Below are 20,243 nucleotides of genomic sequence, written 5' to 3'. Positions count from 1 at the left end.
AGGGATAGATAGAGAGGGAGTGGGAGAGGGAGATGTAGATGGAGATGGCCTGGTCGATAGAGGAGAGAGAGATAGAAGGCGTCAGAACAAACATGAGCAAGATACCAGGGGGGGGTCGAGGGAACATCAGACACCCTCATAATCCTATATCCCACTGGGAACACACTGGTTGAATCAATGTCATTTCCACACCATTTTAATGAAATTGCATGGAACCAACATGGAATAGATGTTGAATTGACGTCTGTGCCCAATGGGATCCGTTCCGCGGCTCATTTTTTGTCCTCATGTCTCTCCTTCATAGAAAAGTCATTTAGCAGACGCGTTTATCCAATGCATTTTATAGTCCCGCACGCAAAGATTTTACATATGGATGGTACTGGGACTGGAACCTAATGCCCTGGTGTTATCTGTGCCATGATTTACCAACTGAACTATAAAGGACCATGACATTAGCTAATCCAACCCCCCCCCCATCCCTTTCTCTCTCACTGCCTGTTTTTTTTATGCTTCCTTCTTCCCTATCTCTAATTTCCTGAAAAAATATAGCCGAAATCTGTTCCTCTGCCTCCTCTGCCCCTTTATCCGTAACTCCCTTCACCAGCTTCTCTTTCAATCTAATGAAGGTCATGTTTATTAAAAACATTATTAGCGAGGTCACCGGCCAGCCTGTTGATTGCTTCTTTGCAGGGAGAGCAGATGCTCTTAAATACCTCTGTGCTTCCTCCTCGGTGCTGTGTGCTGAGGCGAGCAGGCCCACGTTCATTCGTTCCTTCCCCTCCCACCATCCATAGCCGCAGCATATGGGAAATGAAGAATTGACGGCCACCAATGACCGTCAGCAAATGCATTGTGGTATGTATTTTTAGAGTAGCAATTATTTCTATAAATGATATTGCTTCTTTGTATGCAGAGTGCTATGGGGCAAAGTTTGATCCTAGTACAATTTTCGCCACCAAATGACTTTCATGCGAAGATGATGCATGAGGTAAAGCATCACATCCCCCAATAAATTGGAATGCGACATTCCTTATTTTCAGCCACACAATCAGTGGTGATTTGGAGGTATAGTAGGAAGTGGCAAATATTGCTTCTTGTTTGTGCTTATTTGGTGTAAAATTGAAAGAGAAAAACAAAATGTATAAAGTAATGATTGCATTTCATCCAGGCAAATACTTTATACCGTTTATCTTAAATAGCGTGCTGAAAGTAGCTCCGTATAACTAACTGCTGTGCTGACTGTGAGGGAATCTTTCTGGTTCAAGCTCAAGGAGTCCTGTATGCGTTCTGTTGTTCTCCTGGCACTTCTTTGGAAACAAGACAGATCACCTCAAGGGGATTTATCCTATGTGGAATATGTAGAAATAGAAGAAGATACAGGGCATTCAGAAAGTATTCAGACCCCTTGACTTTGGGAGGAAGACCTCTTGAACTGTGTCAGACATGGAGTCACGGAGTGCCTTGAAAAGCAGTTGGCTTTGACAAAATTGAATTGATTCTTACTCTGTGTGAGTGTGTATAAGATTGCGTGTGTATGAGAGTGTGTGTGCGTGTGTGAGTGAGTGCGTGCGTGCGTGTGTGCGAATGTCTGTGTGTGTGTGTCCTTGTGTGTGTGTGTGACAGGGGTAGTCAGGAGGGCCCTGACTTTTGGGTCATGGGACTGAAATATTTTGAGCATACGTGACGGACCATCACACTCCTGCTTATGGTGACTCTGTGTGCCAAAGCTCCAGCAGATACCGCTTGGAGTAAGACAGGGCCAGGCAGTTCCTCATGACGCTCGCGCTGCTCTGAGAGTCTGCCAACACTTAGACGGCCATAAAGAGAGACTGGACATAATCACTCTCTGTCTCCCTCACGGTCAGTACTTCTGCCTACCGGTTATCCCGTTGTCCAGGTCGGGTTTTGCGCTGACCGTGCTATATGATCATCACAGAAGATTCATGTTGGAGCTGAATGTGCCATACAACCCCTCACACAAGATGCAGTTTTTTTTTTTGAGTGAAAATACTGTATGAGGACGTCCGTTCCTGTTTTATTACCCAGTAAGCCGTTGACAACCAATAGATATGGGGGAGGAGTTCAAGGATGTATAGCCTCTATGCTAATGCCTGGACAGATAACATGGCTACAGAGTTCCCGTACGGTACTGTACAGCTGACACCGTTTCCGTCAGCCAGGGTACGCATGATCCATTCACCCAGCTGTGTGTTTTACAGTAACCTCTGACCTGCACTCTGAACTACTAACCAGTCTTCTCCCAACGCCATTTCCCTAACCACTATACCACTCCACGGCCATGATACCGCAGGGCCCATTTAACATAGGCAACAAACAATGCACTACTATATCAAGGGAAGACCATAAGACTGCCGGTTGAGAGCCCTGGGGAGTATGAGAGCCCTGGGGAGTATGAGAGCCCTGGGGAGTATGAGAGCCCTGGGGAGTATGAGAACCCTGGGGAGTATGAGAACCCTGGGGAGTGTGAGAACCCTGGGGAGTATGAGAAACCTGGGGAGTGTGAGAGCCCTGGGGAGTATGAGAGCCCTGGTGAGTATGAGAGCCCTGGGGAGTATGAGAGCCCTGGGGAGTATGAGAGCCCTGGGGAGTGTGAGAACCCTGGGGAGTATGAGAACCCTGGCGAGTATGAGAGCCCTGGGGAGTATGAGAGCCCTGGGGAGTATGAGAGCCCTGGGGAGTATGAGAGCCCTGGGGAGTGTGAGAGCCCTGGGGAGTGTGAGAACCCTGGCGAGTATGAGAGCCCTGGGGAGTATGAGAGCCCTGGGGAGTATGAGAGCCCTGGGGAGTATGAGAGCCCTGGGGAGTATGAGAGCCCTGGGGAGTGTGAGAGCCCTGGGGAGTATGAGAAACCTGGGGAGTGTGAGAGCCCTGGGGAGTGTGAGAGCCCTGGGGAGGATGAGAGCCCTGGGGAGTATGAGAGCCCTGGGGAGTGTGAGAACCCTGGGGAGTATGAGAACCCTGGCGAGTATGAGAGCCCTGGGGAGTATGAGAGCCCTGGGGAGTATGAGAGCCCTGGGGAGTATGAGAGCCCTGGGGAGTATGAGAACCCTGGGGAGTATGAGAGCCCTGTTGGAGTATGAGAGCCCTGGGGAGTATGAGAGCCCTGGGGAGTATGAGAGCCCTGGGGAGTATGAGAACCCTGTTGGAGTATGAGAGCCCTGGGGAGTATGAGAGCCCTGTTGGATTGTGAGAGCCCTGGGGAGTGTGAGAGCCCTGGGGAGTGTGAGAAACCTGGGGAGTGTGAGAGCCCTGGGGAGTGTGAGAGCCCTGGAGAGTATGAGAGCCCTGGGGAGTATGAGAGCCCTGGGGAGTGTGAGAACCCTGGGGAGTATGAGAACCCTGGCGAGTATGAGAGCCCTGGGGAGTATGAGAGCCCTGGGGAGTATGAGAGCCCTGGGGAGTATGAGAGCCCTGGGGAGTATGAGAGGCCTGGGGAGTATGAGAGCCCTGGGGAGTATGAGAACCCTGGGGAGTGTGAGAGCCCTGGGGAGTGTGAGAACCCTGGGGAGTATGAGAGCCCTGTTGGAGTATGAGAGCCCTGTTGGAGTATGAGAGCCCTGGGGAGTATGAGAGCCCTGGGGAGTATGAGAGCCCTGGGGAGTATGAGAACCCTGTTGGAGTATGAGAGCCCTGGGGAGTATGAGAGCCCTGTTGGAGTATGAGAGCCCTGTTGGAGTATGAGAGCCCTGGGGAGTATGAGAGCCCTGGGGAGTATGAGAGCCCTGGGGAGTATGAGAGCCCTGTTGGAGTATGAGAGCCCTGGGGAGTATGAGAGCCCTGGGGAGTATGAGAGCCCTGGGGAGTATGAGAGCCCTGTTGGAGTATGAGAGCCCTGTTGGAGTATGAGAGCCCTGGGGAGTATGAGAACCCTGTTGGAGTATGAGAGCCCTGGGGAGTATGAGAGCCCTGTTGGAGTATGAGAGCCCTGTTGGAGTATGAGAGCCCTGGGGAGTATGAGAGCCCTGGGGAGTATGAGAGCCCTGGGGAGTATGAGAGCCCTGTTGAAGTATGAGAGCCCTGGGGAGTATGAGAGCCCTGGGGAGTATGAGAACCCTGTTGGAGTATGAGAGCCCTGGGGAGTATGAGAGCCCTGGGGAGTATGAGAGCCCTGTTGGAGTATGAGAGCCCTGTTGGAGTATGAGAGCCCTGTTGGAGTATGAGAGCCCTGGGGAGTATGAGAGCCCTGTTGGAGTATGAGAGCCCTGTTGGAGTATGAGAGCCCTGGGGAGTATGAGAGCCCTGGGGAGTATGAGAGCCCTGGGGAGTATGAGAGCCCTGTTGGAGTATGAGAGCCCTGTTGGAGTATGAGAGCCCTGTTGGAGTATGAGAACCCTGTTGGAGTATGAGAGCCCTGTTGGAGTATGAGAGCCCTGGGGAGTATGAGAGCCCTGGGGAGTATGAGAGCCCTGGGGAGTATGAGAACCCTGTTGGAGTATGAGTGCCCTGTTGGAGTATGAGAGCCCTGGGGAGTATGAGAGCCCTGGGGAGTATGAGAGCCCTGGGGAGTATGAGAGCCCTGGGGAGTATGAGAACCCTGTTGGAGTATGAGAGCCCTGTTGGAGTATGAGAGCCCTGTTGGAGTATGAGAGCCCTGGGGAGTATGAGAGCCCTGGGGAGTATGAGAGCCCTGGGGAGTATGAGAACCCTGTTGGAGTATGAGAGCCCTGTTGGAGTATGAGAGCCCTGGGGAGTATGAGAGCCCTGGGGAGTATGAGAGCCCTGGGGAGTATGAGAGCCCTGTTGGAGTATGAGAGCCCTGGGGAGTATGAGAGCCCTGGGGAGTATGAGAGCCCTGGGGAGTATGAGAGCCCTGTTGAAGTATGAGAGCCCTGTTGGAGTATGAGAGCCCTGGGGAGTATGAGAGCCCTGGGGAGTATGAGAGCCCTGGGGAGTGACAACACAAGCTGAGTGGTTCAGGGCCCGCGGATGGACTGCTAGCCTGGAATGATTGATCCGGAATCCGTACGTATGGTCAGTAGTGCGGTTTGTACTGGATTCAGCCGTATGTCCTTCGAACTGAGTAGAGAACCTGTGTGGTCTGTACCGGTTTCATAAGATCTGTATTTGTTTCATACAGTCTGAAATGGATTAAGCCACACGCCAATCCAGTCTTTCTCACGTTGAAAAATGCAGAGGCCGTTAGGTTCCATGGCTGGCTCTGCCCATAGGCTTAACCGAGGTAGTAATATCCAATTGAATTATGCAACGGGGCTCGGATGAGGCATTCAAACCGAGGTCTGGCTTTGTCTCAATGGTATATTGAGGGCAGTGTTAAATACTTATTTTTCTTGCCTACCCCATACTACTGTCCCTTAGATCTACTTCAGCAAGGCACTTAACCCTAATTAACGCCAGGGGCACCATTCTACTATGGCTGACACTGTAAAACAACACATTTGACTGCATCTATCTGGTGTATGTGACAATAAAATATATGTTTTTTAAATATATTTTTTATATCCTCTCTCAATACTTTTATTGTTTTCCCACTTTACAGCCGCTGTGGCTATCTGGCTCACTGGCTCAATCCCCTATTTGCTCTCTGTCTTCCCCGACAGCCACAGTATCCTTTAATTTGTCTACACCCCCCCCCCCCCCCCCCCCGTTTTCCCCCAAATTGAGCACTTTTCGTCATCGTAATCCCTCTATTTTTTTCCTCAGATGATAACTCGCCGTCAAAAGGAGCGATGTAGGAATGTGAAAACGGAATTAGAGAGAAAGAGAGAGAGAGAGAGAGAGAGCGAGAGAACAAGGCAGAAAGAAGCTGTTTGTTTGGGGCAGTGAAGAGGACATTACATCAGCAAGCCTTCTGGTTCAAAGCAATGACATTAGCCACGGACGCTATGAGAGAAAACGGGCAATATGAGAGGGAGTGACAGATACCGATTGTTGTTCTGCGTGTTAGTGACCCGGAGAGAGTGGGTTTTTGACTCGGTGTCTATTTGTGTGTGCCCCAGGGGGAGAGGGAGGGTTAATTAAAGAGAGTGAATGGAAAGGGGGTGAGAAGGAGGGGGGGGGGGGGCGGCTGGGTTGGCACGCTAAGCGACTTCAAAATGATTAATTAAGTGTTGCTTGCGTTACATCTCCTTACATTTCGTGTACAGTCCCATAGCCTCACTCAACTGCACAGAGCATTTCCCCACCTCAACCACAATTGTTTATAGTAACATGCATACACACAACTACCTCGACCAAACTCGCCACTCCTCCCCAGTTTTATTTGTATTGTAATTTAGCCCTGTCCATTTAGATGTACAGTACCCATTGGTGGTTTATGGCTGCAAAGATTTATAGCTCAGCTTCATAGCTCTCCAATGATGTGGGATCAAACCATGAATCAGCTCCTGGGCTAATGAATTCTGGGGGGGGGGGGGGGGGGGTTGAGTTCAAGGGGTGAGCACTTCTACTCTAGTCCCCAAGCAGTGGGCTTATGTTCCTCTGTAGTTCACTGTACTTGGCTTTACGCTTACACTGACCTTAAGATTTTGATTGATTGTATGGTAGGTGATGCAGGCCCATTCCATCCACCCCTCTGTCTAGTGCAATCTCTCTCTCTCGCTCTCTCTCTCTCTCTCTCTCTCTCTCTCTCTCTCTCTCTCTCTCTCTCTCTCTCTCTCTCTCTCTCCTTTTGAAACCTGCTCTTTTTAAATGAGGCTCAATGGGTAGCACCCCGTTTCCCATTACGCCTACCCCCCCCTCTCTCGTCCACTTGATTGTTTTTCAATAGTACCCCTCGCCACTGTAGCTTCTACTTACTTCTATGCGTATCATTGCTCCTCTCCTCACTTACTTACAGGCCTTTCATTCTTCAGACTTTTCCCCCCTCAATCCTTTTTTCTCGCCTCTCCACTCCAGGTCCTTCTTCGCCTGTGAACTGCCTCCGTCGCTGCTCTGCCCACCGAACTGCGCCCCCCCCCTCCCCCACATGGCAGCCAAGCCCGCCCTCTCCCTCCTGTTGGCCGTGTTGGCCTGCACGGGGCCCGCCCGCTCCTCCCCTCCCCTCTTGCTCCGCCCCCGGGAGAGAGAGAGGGACTTGGGTGTAGTCAACATCGCTGTGGTCCACTCGGGCTCCTCCCTGCTCCCGGAGACGGCCGCTGCTGGGGGAACGGGCGCCACGAACGGGGGTCCTCAGGGGAGGGGGGCCTCGTCGTCATTGGCTATGGTGGCGGCGTCTGCGCCACTGGCTTCTGCGTCTGCGGCTCTGGTGGGCGGTAGCGTGATGACACAGTATGGCCCAGCCAACGTGATCTACCTGACGGTGAACGAGAGCAGCCCGGCGAGCCTTCTGCTGCAACTGTGTGAGCTGCTGGCCACTACGCCGCTCCAGGGGCTGGTGTTCGAGGAGGCGAGGCCCCCGCCACCCGACCAGGCTCCCCTGGCCCCCATGCTGGAGTTTGTCTCGGCCCAGACCGGAGTGCCTGTTGTGGCCGTGGGAGGAGGGGCCGGCCTGGGCAGGGAGCCACAGGTAACTACCTGGCTGTGAACTTTCCCTTCTTAATGGATTTCAAGTAATGAATCAGTCCTAAGTTACTGTGTGTTGGAAGCCTCATCTTACCCAGTGGGCAGAATTTGGCACATGACGTCTTCATTTTCTGGTTGGAAACTGGGTTTCTGGTTGAGAAGACGCCTTAAAACCAGATTGCAACCAGCTGGTCTCTGTTACAACCAGGTAAAGATGTCTTTTTCAAAACGTCATGGGAAAGACGTTGTATTTTGGTTGTTATCTGGTTGCTAAAAAGATGTTTACAAAACTTCCTCCATTTACAACTAGTATGAGGATGTCATCTTTGCGGTGTGGTCTGAGTAGGAGAACACTACTTCAGTCCTCGAGTGGCTGCAGTCCTGCTGCTTTCTGTGTCTGCCTGGCACTTACTGTAATGTAACAATTAATGTCACTGATTGCTGAGAAGGTTCAACACTTGGTTTCCGAAGTTCAAAATCAGCCATTTGATAAAACAGAAAACAGAGAGAGTGGCCCTCGAGGACTGGAGTTGTGCAACTCTACACTCTTAGAAAAAAGGGTTCCAGAAGGGTTCTTCGGATGTCCCCTTTTTGGTTGCAGGTAGAACTATTATGATTTCCATGTAGAACACCCTGTGAAAAGGGTCCTACAGTGCATTTGTAAAGTATTCAGACCCCTTCACTTTTCCCACATTTGGTAATGTATTGAAAAAAATCTATCTACACCCAATACCCCATAACGACAAAGCAGAAACAAGTTTTTAGAAATGTTTGCAAATGTATAATTAAAAAATACAGAAATACCTTATTTACATAAGTATTCAGACCCTTTGCTGTGAGACTCAAAACTGAGCTCAGGTGCATCCTGTTTCCATTAATCATCCTTGAGATGTTTCTACATCTTGATTGGAGTCCACCTGCGTTAAATTCAATTGATTGGACATGATTTGGAAAGGCACACACCTGTATAAGGTCCCACAGTTGACAGTACATGTAAGAGCAAAAACCAAGCCATTATGTTGAAGGAATTGTCCGTAGAGCTCCGAGACAGGATTGTGTCGAGGCACAGATCTGGGGAAGGGTACCAAAACATTTCTGCAGCATTGAAATTCTCCAAGGACACAGTGGCCTCCAAAATTCTTAAATGGAAGAAGTTTGGAACCACCAAGACTCTTCCTAGTGCTGGTCGCCTGGCCAAACTGAACAATCGGGGGAGAAGGGCCTTGGTCAAGGAGGTGAGATGGTTGTCCTTCTGGAAGGTTCTCCCATCTCCACAGAGGAACTCTGGAGCTCTGTCAGAGTGACTATCGGGTTCTTGGTCACCTCCTTGAACAAGGCCCTTGCACTTGAGCTCAATTTCGAGTCTCTTAGTCTCTCAAACGGTCTGAATACTTATGTAAATAAGGTTTCTGTTTTTTAAATATTTTTAATACGTTTACAAACATTTCTAAAAATCTGTTTTCGCTTTGTCATGATGTGGTATTGTGTGTAGATTTGATGTAATACATTTGAGAATGAGGCTGTAACGTAACAAATGTGCAGAAAGTCAAGGGGTCTGAATACTTTCCGAATGCACTGTATACTTATGTTCTCCACACAGTCTCATTGGGGATAAATACAGCCAACCCCTTCAGTTCTATCGCCTTTCATTAGTCTTTCTTCTCAAACACAAATGTGTCATTTGATACTTAACCTATTTTTGCACACATATCCAACTGTGAACGTTTCTACAATTACAGGCCCCATTCAAGTCTCACTTGGCCTTGTTAATTGTGCATCGCTCACTGAATAATTAATATAGCGAGGGAGTTCAACGGTGGGCATTTACATGTGCATAATATAGTTCCATCTACATTGTATCCTTCTGTTCAGAGATGGGCAGTATTTCTGTTACATGTATTTGAAATACGTATTTAAATGACCTTTTTAATTTTTTTGTAATTTGTATTTCACTGGCCTGAACTACAATCCAATGTATTTTGTAACAAGATACTTTAGAGCTGTGTTTCCAAACCTCGGTCCTGGGGACCCCAAGGGGTGCACATTTTGTCCCCCCTAACACCACACAGCTGATTCAACTAATCATCAAGATGTAATTATTTGAATCAGCTGTGTAGTGCTAGGGACGAAAAACTAAACGTGCACCCCTTGGGATCCCCAGGTCAGAGTTCGGGAAATGCTGCTTTAGAGAGCTACATTTGTGTATTTTCAAAATACAAAAATACTTTTCTGCTAAAAAAAATATAGTGGTTCACAATTTTGTGGCCCCCTATCACCCCAAATTTGCGGCATTGGCATCAGAAGTCTGATGGCACTATGGTGGGATAAGAGCGTTTGCTAAATGACCAACATGTCAATTGGAAAATGAACACTTGCATAGTACAATGGGCTACATTTTATTCAAATACAAATTGTTTGGGGGTGGAGCTCATTAGAATAATACCCAGCGTGCAAGTGCACATTTTTTTTTACATTTACATTTAGTTAATTTAGCAGACACTCTTATCCAGAGCATTCAACTAAGGTAGATAACCAACCACATCACAGTCATAGCAAGTCAAATGTTTTTGTAACTGTTACCGACAATGTTGTTGTAGTTACAGTAATGGGGCTACTTACAAGTATTGCTATTAAATACATGACTTGGCAAAAGTATTTAGTATTTTACTTAGATATTTTGTAACAAGAACATTTTTTAAAAGTATCTTTGCCCATCTCTGTGTCTGTTATCATGTCTGTCTTATGTATACGACTAGAAATCGTATCCTCTACTTGTACATGAACCTTTCAGTAGAGTATCTCCCTTTCCTCTCTCCATTCCCTTATCTGTTTTTATCCTAATATAATCTAAAAGAACTGAACAAGCATAGGCTTTCCAGTCTGGCCAGATCAGTGAAGATGAAGGAAAGGAGACATGGAGAGGAAGGCTAGTCTTTTTCATAAAAAAAAATCACGGTCTACAGTGCAATACAGAATCTCAAATCAAAATGATCTGTCACATGCTTTACAGACAACACGTGTAGACTAACAGTCCTTGTCTAACAATACAGAGATAAAGATAAGATAAAAAAATGTAATAAAAATAGAAATAATTGCACAGTGAATAAAGAATAATTGAACGTACTTCTGGCCAAACACAGGGACATATCGGCTGTGTCCCATAAATCCACCCTGTTCCCTACATAGTGCACCGCTTTTAACCAGGGGCCCATAAGGTTCTGGTCAAAAGTAGTGCACTATAAAGGGAATAGGGTGCCATTTGGGACCGTGCTGTAGGACCCTACTGGAAAGCCTTCACAGTAGACAAGACAGACAAAGGGAAAATAAAAAGAAAGGGATGGTATTGAGACTGGAATTAAATTGCAAATGGCCATATCGATGTTTCCGCTGTCTTTGTTTGAAAACTCCTACCCAGGCATGAAGTTCTTACTCTGAAAACGGGAAGCTTTTCTTACTCTGAAGACGGGAAGCTTTTCTTACTCTGAAAACGGGAAGCTTTTCGTACTCTGAAGACGGGAAGCTTTTCTTACTCTGAAAACGGGAAGCTTTTCTTACTCTGAAAACGGGAAGCTTTTCTTACTCTGAAAACGGGAAGCTTTTCTTACTCTGAAAACGGGAAGCTTTTCTTACTCTGAAAACAGGATTATTTTCTTACTCTGAAAACAGGATGCTTTTCTTACTCTGAAAACGGGAAGCTTTTCTTACTCTGAAAACGGGAAGCTTTTCTTACTCTGAAAACGGGAAGCTTTTCTTACTCTGAAAACAGGATGCTTTTCTTACTCTGAAAACGGGAAGCTTTTCTTACTCTGAAAACAGGATTATTTTCTTACTCTGAAAACAGGATGCTTTTCTTACTCTGAAAACGGGAAGCTTTTCTTACTCTGAAAACGGGAAGCTTTTCTTATTCTGAAAACGGGAAGCTTTTCTTACTCTGATAACGGGAAGCTTTTCTTTCTCTGAAAACGGGAAGCTTTTCTTACTCTGAAAACGGGAAGCTTATCTTACTCTGATAACGGGAAGCTTTTCTTACTCTGAAAACAGGATTCTTTTCTTCCTCTGAAAACAGGATGCTTTTCTTACTCTGAAAACGGGAAGCTTTTCTTACTCTGAAAACGGGAAGCTTTTCTTACTCTGAAAACAGGATGCTTTTCTTACTCTGAAAACGGGAAGCTTTTCTTACTCTGAAAACGGGAAGCTTTTCTTACTCTGAAAACGGGAAGCTTTTCTTACTCTGACAACGGGAAGCTTTTCTTACTCTGAAAACAGGATGCTTTTCTTACTCTGAAAACGGGAAGCTTTTCTTACTCTGAAAACGGGAAGCTTTTCTTACTCTGATAACGGGAAGCTTTACTTACTCTGAAACGGGAAGCTTTTCTTACTCTGAAAACAGGAAGCTGCTACCCCAAGGAGTTTATAAGTACCCTGAGACATTGTGTAATTATAAGCCTATTTAACTATGGGTAATATTGCTATGGCATGAATGTAAGCCACTGAATAGGTAAGAAACTTGATGCACCACAAGTTTAATGTATCTTTCTTAACCAACGTTATGGTCTAAATATGCCTTCATCAGACTAAGCCACCGCAATGTGTGTAGCCCTGAATTAAGCTCACACTCTCATTCGAATTTTACGTTACTCCTAACATTGGACGTGTTCAGTAGGGAAAATCGGTGTTCTTATTTGACAAGTTCAGTTGCCACCTTCCCGTTTAACTCTGTTACAAAATGTTTTCTCCCTATTAAATACAATTCTGACTCCACTGTATTCATAAAGTGTCTCGGCATAGGAGTGCTGGTCTAGGATCAGATCTCCTGTCCATGTATTTTACGCGTTATGATCTAAAAGTCAAAACAGGTCCTAGATCAGCACTCCTACTCTGAGACTCTGTGAATATCAGGCCTGGATTCCTCCTTTTATAGCAGAAAAAGAAATTCTGTGTTCTTATGGACAGATACTACCTCCATCCTTCAGTTCACTGCACTCTCTCGCTCCCTCTTTCCCCCTCCCTGTCCTGAAAACCCATTTCACTCCTTAACAAACTGTTTCCTCCCCCAGGAAAGCGGCTCCATCTACCTCCAGTTCACCTGCTCCACAGCCATGCAGCTGGACGTGGTCTTTGAGGTGCTGGAAGAGTTCGACTGGACCTCCTTCTCCGTGGTGGCCACGCGTCACCACGGTTACGAGGACTTCCTGGCCATGGTGGAGGCACTGACGGACGGATCCTTCATCGGCTGGGAGAAGAAGGGCGTGGTCATGCTCAACGTCACCGACGACCCGGGAGGGACACGCACGAGCAGGCTGCTCAAAGAGAACGAGGCGCAGGTGAGACGTCTTGTTATGCTCTACCATCTTTGGTCTGATGGTACAGAAGTGGAGGGGGATACTGATGAAGAGGGGAGACACAGCAGGAAGGACAGACACTGGGGGGAGGGTTGAACCCAGGTTTCTGGTGGGGAGGTATGTGTATGTACTAGCAGCGAGTTTGTTACCACTAGACCAAGGAGTCGACATTGGGGATCTTTTAATTCACTCTTCTTAATCATTTATTCATTGAGACAGGATTTAAGGTAGAAGGGAGACAGGGAGAGAATACAGAATAGCTGTGGGACTGGGATTTGATCCCACACTGAAGGGGTAAACATGCAGTTGTGTTTATGCCCCAGTCCTGCACATTCCCGGTCCGCACTAAAAGCTCCATGGACCATCAGACTGTATGGATGTGCTGCAGATGGTAGCTCGAACCCGCTATGCCAGCCCCAGGTCTGTGGGACCTTTGCTGTGTTTCAGGCCGTCGCCCCGTCTTTTTGCAGTCCTGTCATTGCAGTGGACCTGTATTGCAGGGCAGTTTTTCTCCACTGTGTTCCCGGGGACCCTGCTGTGCGGGACATGCCGGATTTCCCCCCCTGCTGAGAAATGATTTGACACTGATTAGTACAGTATTGTCTTGGTAGCCAATCACCTGAAAGACACTCCAATCACCCATCTTTAGGAATACTTAATAAGATACCTGGCGTACTTCAAATAGTTTGATTTGGGACATTGAATTCAGTGTGGTCTTTGTTACGTTAACAATCAAGAAAACCAAACATTTTGTTCAAACAGAAGGGGGAGGGATCTAACAAATAGTCACCGACAACAACCGAAACGTGTAACGAAATGTGTAACGGCACACGGGAGCACTCTATGGTACTTTTCTGATAACCCATCAGGTTCCTCTACTCTGGGTTCCGTACAAACGACAGGATTTGGCACGACTCCCCCCCCCCCCCCAGCCGAATCGTTTCCCAAAATGAAAGAGACCCCCCTTCACCAGTACGCTAGGCCTCACTCCAGTGACGGCGGAACAAGAATGAAGATCAGACTCAAGATCCACATTACACGAAGGAGCTTCCATGCAACCCATCTCCGCACCTTGTACGAACACGCTGTAACCAGTTGCAGAAGTGTCGGAAAAAGGCAAAAACACCCCTGAAGTACTGGGCTGCCTGCCCCAGTGTCTCGCTGTGTCTTCACCGGCTGCTTCACAGCATCGCCACTCTGCAGAGACGCGGACGTTTCTGAAGCAAAGGGTTCGTACACATCTGATACCAAATCTTGTTTAGGAGACACCAGTCCCAACCAGGGACTTAATGGGCTGCAGTGCTCTCACAAGAATGAAATGTATTTTTCTCCCTCTCGTTTGTCTGTTTCAACGTAGGACACAGAGACCCTGTGTCCTTTCTCAGGGCACTATAAACTGTATGGAACTGTCGTCTGTGTGCTTCTGGGACCAACTCGTAAGCCTGCCGCTTTAACCTGCTTTAACCTTTTCATAATCTGAACTCTGCTCAAGAGATGAAGCGGCGGACACTTCCTGAGCCTTTCCCACGAAAACACTTCGAAGGAGCAGTGACCAAATATCTTGCAGCCATTTTAGGGACGTGGAAATCCGCTCAGACAGAGCACAAATATGCATCCCCCTCCTTTTCGCTGAAAGGCGGTACAAGCCGGCTGTTCCGACCAAGATTAAACTCTGTGGAGGGTGCGGGATGGCCTGACTGGATTGGGAGCGCTTCCAGATCCATCTCTCTTAATCAAATGGCAAGCACACTTTCTTCTTGTTCTTGCTCTAGTCTGCCTGCACGCTCCCTTTTATTTGTGCTCAAGCACTACTTTTTGCTGTTCAAGCTCGAATGTCTGTCGTTCAAGCTCGAATGTCTGTCGTTCACGCTCGAATGTCTGTCGTTCAAGCTCGAATGTCTGTCGTTCACGCTCTGTCTGTCGATCAAGCTCTGTCTGTGTCGTTCACGCCTTGTCTGTCGTTCACGCTCTGTCTGTCGTTCACACTCGAATGTCTGTCGTTCACGCTCTAATGTCTGTCGTTCACGCTCGAATGTCTGTCGTTCACGCTCGGATGTCTGTCGTTCACACTCAATGTCTGTCGTTCACGCTCAGATGTCTTTCGTTCACGCTCAGATGTCTGGTTCACGCTCAGATGTCGGTTGTTCAAGCTCAGATGTCTGTTTGTTCACGCTCTAATATCTGTTGTTCACGCTCTAATGTCTGTTTGTTCACGCTCTAATGTCTGTTTGTTCACGCTCTAATGTCTGTTGTTCACGCTCTAATGTCTGTTGTTCACGCTCTAATGTCTGTTTGTTCACGCTCTAATGTCTGTTGTTCACGCTCTAATGTCTGTTTGTTCACGCTCTGTCTGTTTGTTCACGCTCTAATGTCTGTTCACGCTCTAATGTCTGTTTGTTCACGCTCTAATGTCTGTTGTTCACGCTCTAATATCTGTTGTTCACGCTCTAATGTCTGTTTGTTCACGCTCTAATGTCTGTTTGTTCACGCTCTAATGTCTGTTTGTTCATGCTCTAATGTCTGTTTGTTCACGCTCTAATGTCTGTTTGTTCACGCTCTAATTGTTGTTACTCCAACTTGGCCTTTAGTTCTATCTCTCTCTTAGTTGCACATCTACGGGATGTACTCTGCCACCCGTAGGACCCTTTTCATCAACCTCCCTCTCCGGAAAGATTTCCTCCTCCACCAAAGCAGTACCAATCAACTCTTTGACTCCTGCTTTTGGATCGCCAGATGCCACTTTGGCATAATGCTTTGCAATGATGAGCAGATTCACTTTTGTACATTTATCTAGTATTTCATATTGTTTTCCAAAAATACTTCCAACTTACAGTCCATGGCTTTAGTTTTACAAGCCGGTGTGTTTGTGCAACTTTCAAACTGATTCTTCCATTCTCATTACCCCTCAGGGTGGATGGCAGTGACAGAAACGCTACCACAAAAGGCTATTCTGAACACAGCAGAGTTTCAGAGTAGGTGATTAGAGCGACTACCATACTCATGGGAAACAAGATCCTGGATGTGCCCCCCCATTTTGTTAAATTCTCCAGCAAGAAAACCAAAAATTGTTGCTCAAAAAAGGGAACTAACCAAGAGTCACCGACAACAACCAACCCAGGTGGGGATTTAGGATGGGTTCCAAAAGACACTCATGAGGGTGTCCACTGAATGTTGTCTAGCAACAACAACTGCAAACTGAAAGACACTCACCATGAGCTCCCACTAAATCTGCCCACTTAGAGGCAAACAAAACTCACACCAGACTTTTAAAGTCAGAAAGCCAAGCATAAAAGTGGAGCAAAACAAAAACAGGGAAGATCAGATAAAGGATTGTTTTTCTAGCAGTAGGGCGATCCAACTAAAGGTGTTAACACTCCACGTCTCTCGAGACCACAGGAAAAGTGGGCTAACCACTCTTAAATAGCACTTGGGCCAGCACAGGTGAAACACCTACCCACTAATGAGACGGCAACCAGCACAGGTGTAAAACATACTGACTAACGAGGTGACACCAATCGGTGCACCCTACGTGCTAACGTGCAGTACGTGCTAAAGTCCAACCTCAGAACATAAATGAAAAAAATAAAAAACCTGCAACACATGTAATTGAAATCCAGCTGTAGATGTTGTTTTTGACATACACTACATGACCAACAATATGTGGACGCCTGCTCGTCGAACATCTCATTCCAAAATTATGGGAATTAATATGGAGTTGGTGCCCGCTTTACTGCCATAACAGCCTCTAGTCTTCTGGGAAGGCTTCCCACTAGATGTTGGAACATTGCTGCAGGGACTTGCTTCCATTCAGCCACAAGAGCATTAGGGAGGTCGGGCACTCATGTTGGGAGATTAGGCCTGGCCCGCAGTCGCCGTTCCAATTCATCCCAAAGGTGTTTGATGGGGTTGAGGTCAGGGCTCTGTGCAGGCCAGTCAAGTTCTTCCACACCGATCTCGAACAACCGTTTCTGAATGGACTTCGCTTTGTGCACGGGGGCAATGTCATGCTGAAACAGGAAATGGCCTTCCCCAAACTGTTGCCACAAAGTTGGAAGCACATAATCGCCTAGAATTTTATTGTATGCTCTAGAGTTAAGATTTCTCTTCATTGGAACTAAGGAGCCTAGCCCGAACCATGAAAAACAGCCCCAGACCATTATTCCTCCTCCACCAAATTTTACAGTTGGCACAATGCATTGGGGCAGGTAGCGTTCTCCTGGTATCCGCCAAACCCAGATTCGTCCGTCAGACTGCCAGATGGTGAAGTGTGATTCATCACTCCAGAGAACGCATTTCCACTGCTCCAGAGTCCAATGGCGGTGAGCTTTACACCAACCCAGCTGACACTTGGCATTGCTCATTGGTGATCTTAGGTTTGTGTGTGAATGCTCAGCCAAGGTTACCCATTTCATGTAACTCCCGACGAACAGTTCTTGTGCTGACTTTGCTTCCAGAGGCAGTTTGAACTCGGTAGTGAGCATGGCTGTGTGCTCAGTTTTATACACTTGTCAGGAATGGGTGTGGTTGAAATAGCCGAATCCACTAATTTGAAGGGGCGTCCACATACATTTGTATATATAGGGTATGTAAATAAGAAATCGGAGAATGGACAAAAAGAAACAGAAATTATGTAACGATATAACATTTCGTGCCAAACACTGTCTACTGCTGCAGCCTGAATGGGAAATGGTCTGAGTTGAGATGTTTTCAAAGAAGGCAGTGAATGGGGTCAGCAACCCCAAAACTGCCACAGTGTGACTGACATCATTTGACCCAGTTCGGTGCAACAAGACTCCCACTTAACCACTCGCGCTCTCCCCCTCTCCCTCCTCCCCCGCTCTTTCCAGGTGCGTCTCCTCTACTGCTCCCAGGAGGAGGCCGCGTTGATCTTCAAGGCGGCCTGGGCCTCGGGTCAGGCCGGACACTCCCACATGTGGTTCGCCGTGGGGCCAGCCTTGTCCGGCCTTGGCCTGGAGGGCCTCCCCAAGGCCCTGTTCGCAGTGCGGCCGCAGGGCTGGAGAGACGAGCCCCGTCGGAGGATTGCCAAAGGGGTGTCTGTGCTAACCCACGGAGCCATGGCTCTGAGGAAGGAGTACGGCTGGGCCCGAGGGCCACACTACTTCGCAGGCAACTGCCAGACAGATGGCAACCAGACGCAAAGGGTGCCAGACAGGATCAGGTGAGGACAGCGTTATGTGTTCCTTCAGAACTTCTCCTTCAGAACTTCTCCTCTGTGGCAGAGGAGTGTCACTTGCTACTGCTGGCTGCTCCTCTCTCTCTCTCGCTCTCTGCTTCTTTCTCAACATCTCCTTCTCTCTCTATTTCTCTGCTTACCTCTTTCTGTCCATCTGCTTCTCTCTATCCTCAGTGTGTCTATGCCTTTCTTTCTCTCTCTTCTCTTTCTCCCCCCTCTCACTTTCCATCTCTTCCTCTCTCTCTATCTCAGTCTGCCTTACTCTGTCGTCTGTGATTCTCTCTCTGTCGGTCTCTGCCCCCCTCTCTCTCTCTCTCTTTCTCTGTTTCTCCCCCTTGTCTGCCTCTCTCTCCCCATCAACAGCTGGAACACCTCAACCCCTCTCTCGCTCTTTCTCTCTCTCTCCCTCTCTCATTGTCTCTCTCTCTCTCTCTCCATGACTGGTTCCCGGTTGTGTATGAGAAGTCGCTGTATCTCCCTCCGTCTGTCTTTTGCTGCCTGTCAGCCGTGTCTCATAGTTGACTCCTCCAAGTCCCTCTCATGTCGTTCATTCAGTACACTTGGCTGAAAGATAGATGAGCCATGTGTACATGCTGTATGTCCGTGTCCGTCCATATAGAGTACGTGTCAGAAGAAAGTAATGAGCCATGTTCCTGTGTTGAATTAACAATGCATGAACCTTGTTTATTTGTGAATCAAGTTGAAGATACAAGCCTTGTTGAGTCCCTGCTATAATCAAGTTAAAGATGACTTCTTGCGTCCATTCGAATCAAGTTGAAGATGCGTGACTTTTCTACGCGAATCAAGCTAGATTTCTTTTAAACAACTATTAATAACAGTTCTGTAGTGGGGCCATCCGAGTGGTGAGGCGGTCTAAGGCACCGCATCGCAGTGCTTGAGGCACCCGGATTCAATTCCCAGTCTGTGTCGCAACTGACCGGGAGTCCCATAGGGCGGTGCACAATTGGCATAGGGGGGTTCATTGGAGGGTGATAAGAAGTGCGGTTTGGTGGGTTATGTTTCGGAGGAACCATGACTTGACCTTCGCCTCTCCCAAGCCCGTTGGGGAGTTTCAGCAATGAGACAGGATTGTAATTGGGGAGATAAAGGGGATAAAATACACCCCCCCCCCAAATGTTTTAATCCAGTTCTTTAGCAATGAGGTTTGACGCTTGAATTGCCCTGCCAATGTTGTTCTTCTCAGACCAATTTGAAATTATATTTAAAAAAAGAATGGTATATGATCATGTGATAATTTGTTGTATTACTTGTGAGGCACAGCATAATAATGAGCTTCTTAAATTTTTACTGGACTGATGGCCTGATTCTGACACAGCTTTTGAGCTGATGGCAAAACTCAAGTCGCACTGCATTATGTTTTGCCTCATGCGCCAATTCATGTTGTTACTCCTATGACCAGAGAAAGTCGGAACACCTTGATATACTCGTTAATTGCAGCTGCAGTGCTGGTTGTAGCGTAAGTGGAAGTAGGAAGATTGTGCATTTTGTGGCTTGTAAAAGTGTTGACAGTGCTGAATAACTTCAACATGAAATTACTCATCAAAACATCAGCTCTTGCTGTATTCTTCTTTTTACAGTCTATGGTTCGAGGAAACTGTGCAGACGCGGTGATCTGAGCTATCTGATTGGCCAGCAGTAGGCCTGTAGGTGCACTTGATTTGCTCCCTGGGCCTGCCGGGTAGACGGAGTTCTACCTTCAGACACATGAAATGGTTCAAAATGGGAACACTTTGCCTTCCCAGCGCTAGGGCTGCTGAATCAAGTGCACCTACCACCAATAGCGCAAAACAAATAACAAATTGAAGAACGCAAGGCTTTATCATTGTTTTTTACAGAAATGTTTGGTGATCAACTAGGAATTACTTGGAGATGACCAGTCGATTGGGACCGGTTTAGATTAAGTTTAGGGTCAGGGTAAGGGTCAGGGTAAGAGTCAGGGTAAGAGTCAGGGTAAGAGTCAGGGTTAGGGTCAGGGTTAGGGTCATGGTTAGTAGGTTGTTAGTTGAAAAGAGAGGGTCAGGGTTAGGGTCAGGGTTAGTAGGTTGTTAGTTGAAAAGAGAGGGTTAGGGTAAGGGTTAGGTTAGGGTCAGGTTTAGGGTCAGGGTCAGGGTTATTAGGTTGTTAGTTGAAAAGAGAGGGTCAGGGTCAGGGTCAGGGTTAGTAGGTTGTTAGTTGAAAAGAGAGGGTTAGGGTCAGGGTTAGTA

At 47.5% G+C, this 20,243-nt stretch overlaps 1 protein-coding gene across 1 annotated transcript in view; it reads left to right on the top strand.

The window, feature by feature from the left end:
- The first annotated feature begins 4,841 nt into the window (after positions 1–4,841).
- The window catches only part of LOC135553326 (glutamate receptor ionotropic, NMDA 2D-like), a 48,784-nt gene continuing 33,382 nt past the window's right edge, over positions 4,842–20,243 (top strand). The window contains exons 1-4 of the mRNA XM_064985484.1: positions 4,842–4,912; positions 6,877–7,486; positions 12,540–12,806; positions 17,672–18,003. Of these exons, the coding sequence (XP_064841556.1) occupies positions 4,842–4,912; positions 6,877–7,486; positions 12,540–12,806; positions 17,672–18,003 (1,280 nt within the window). The remainder of the gene's footprint in view (positions 4,913–6,876; positions 7,487–12,539; positions 12,807–17,671; positions 18,004–20,243) is intronic.

This window comes from Oncorhynchus masou, chromosome 13, assembly GCF_036934945.1.
Source record: "Oncorhynchus masou masou isolate Uvic2021 chromosome 13, UVic_Omas_1.1, whole genome shotgun sequence".
In the NCBI taxonomy this organism is placed as follows: Eukaryota; Metazoa; Chordata; class Actinopteri; order Salmoniformes; family Salmonidae; genus Oncorhynchus; species Oncorhynchus masou.
This window is presented reverse-complemented; position numbering and strand designations above follow the sequence as displayed.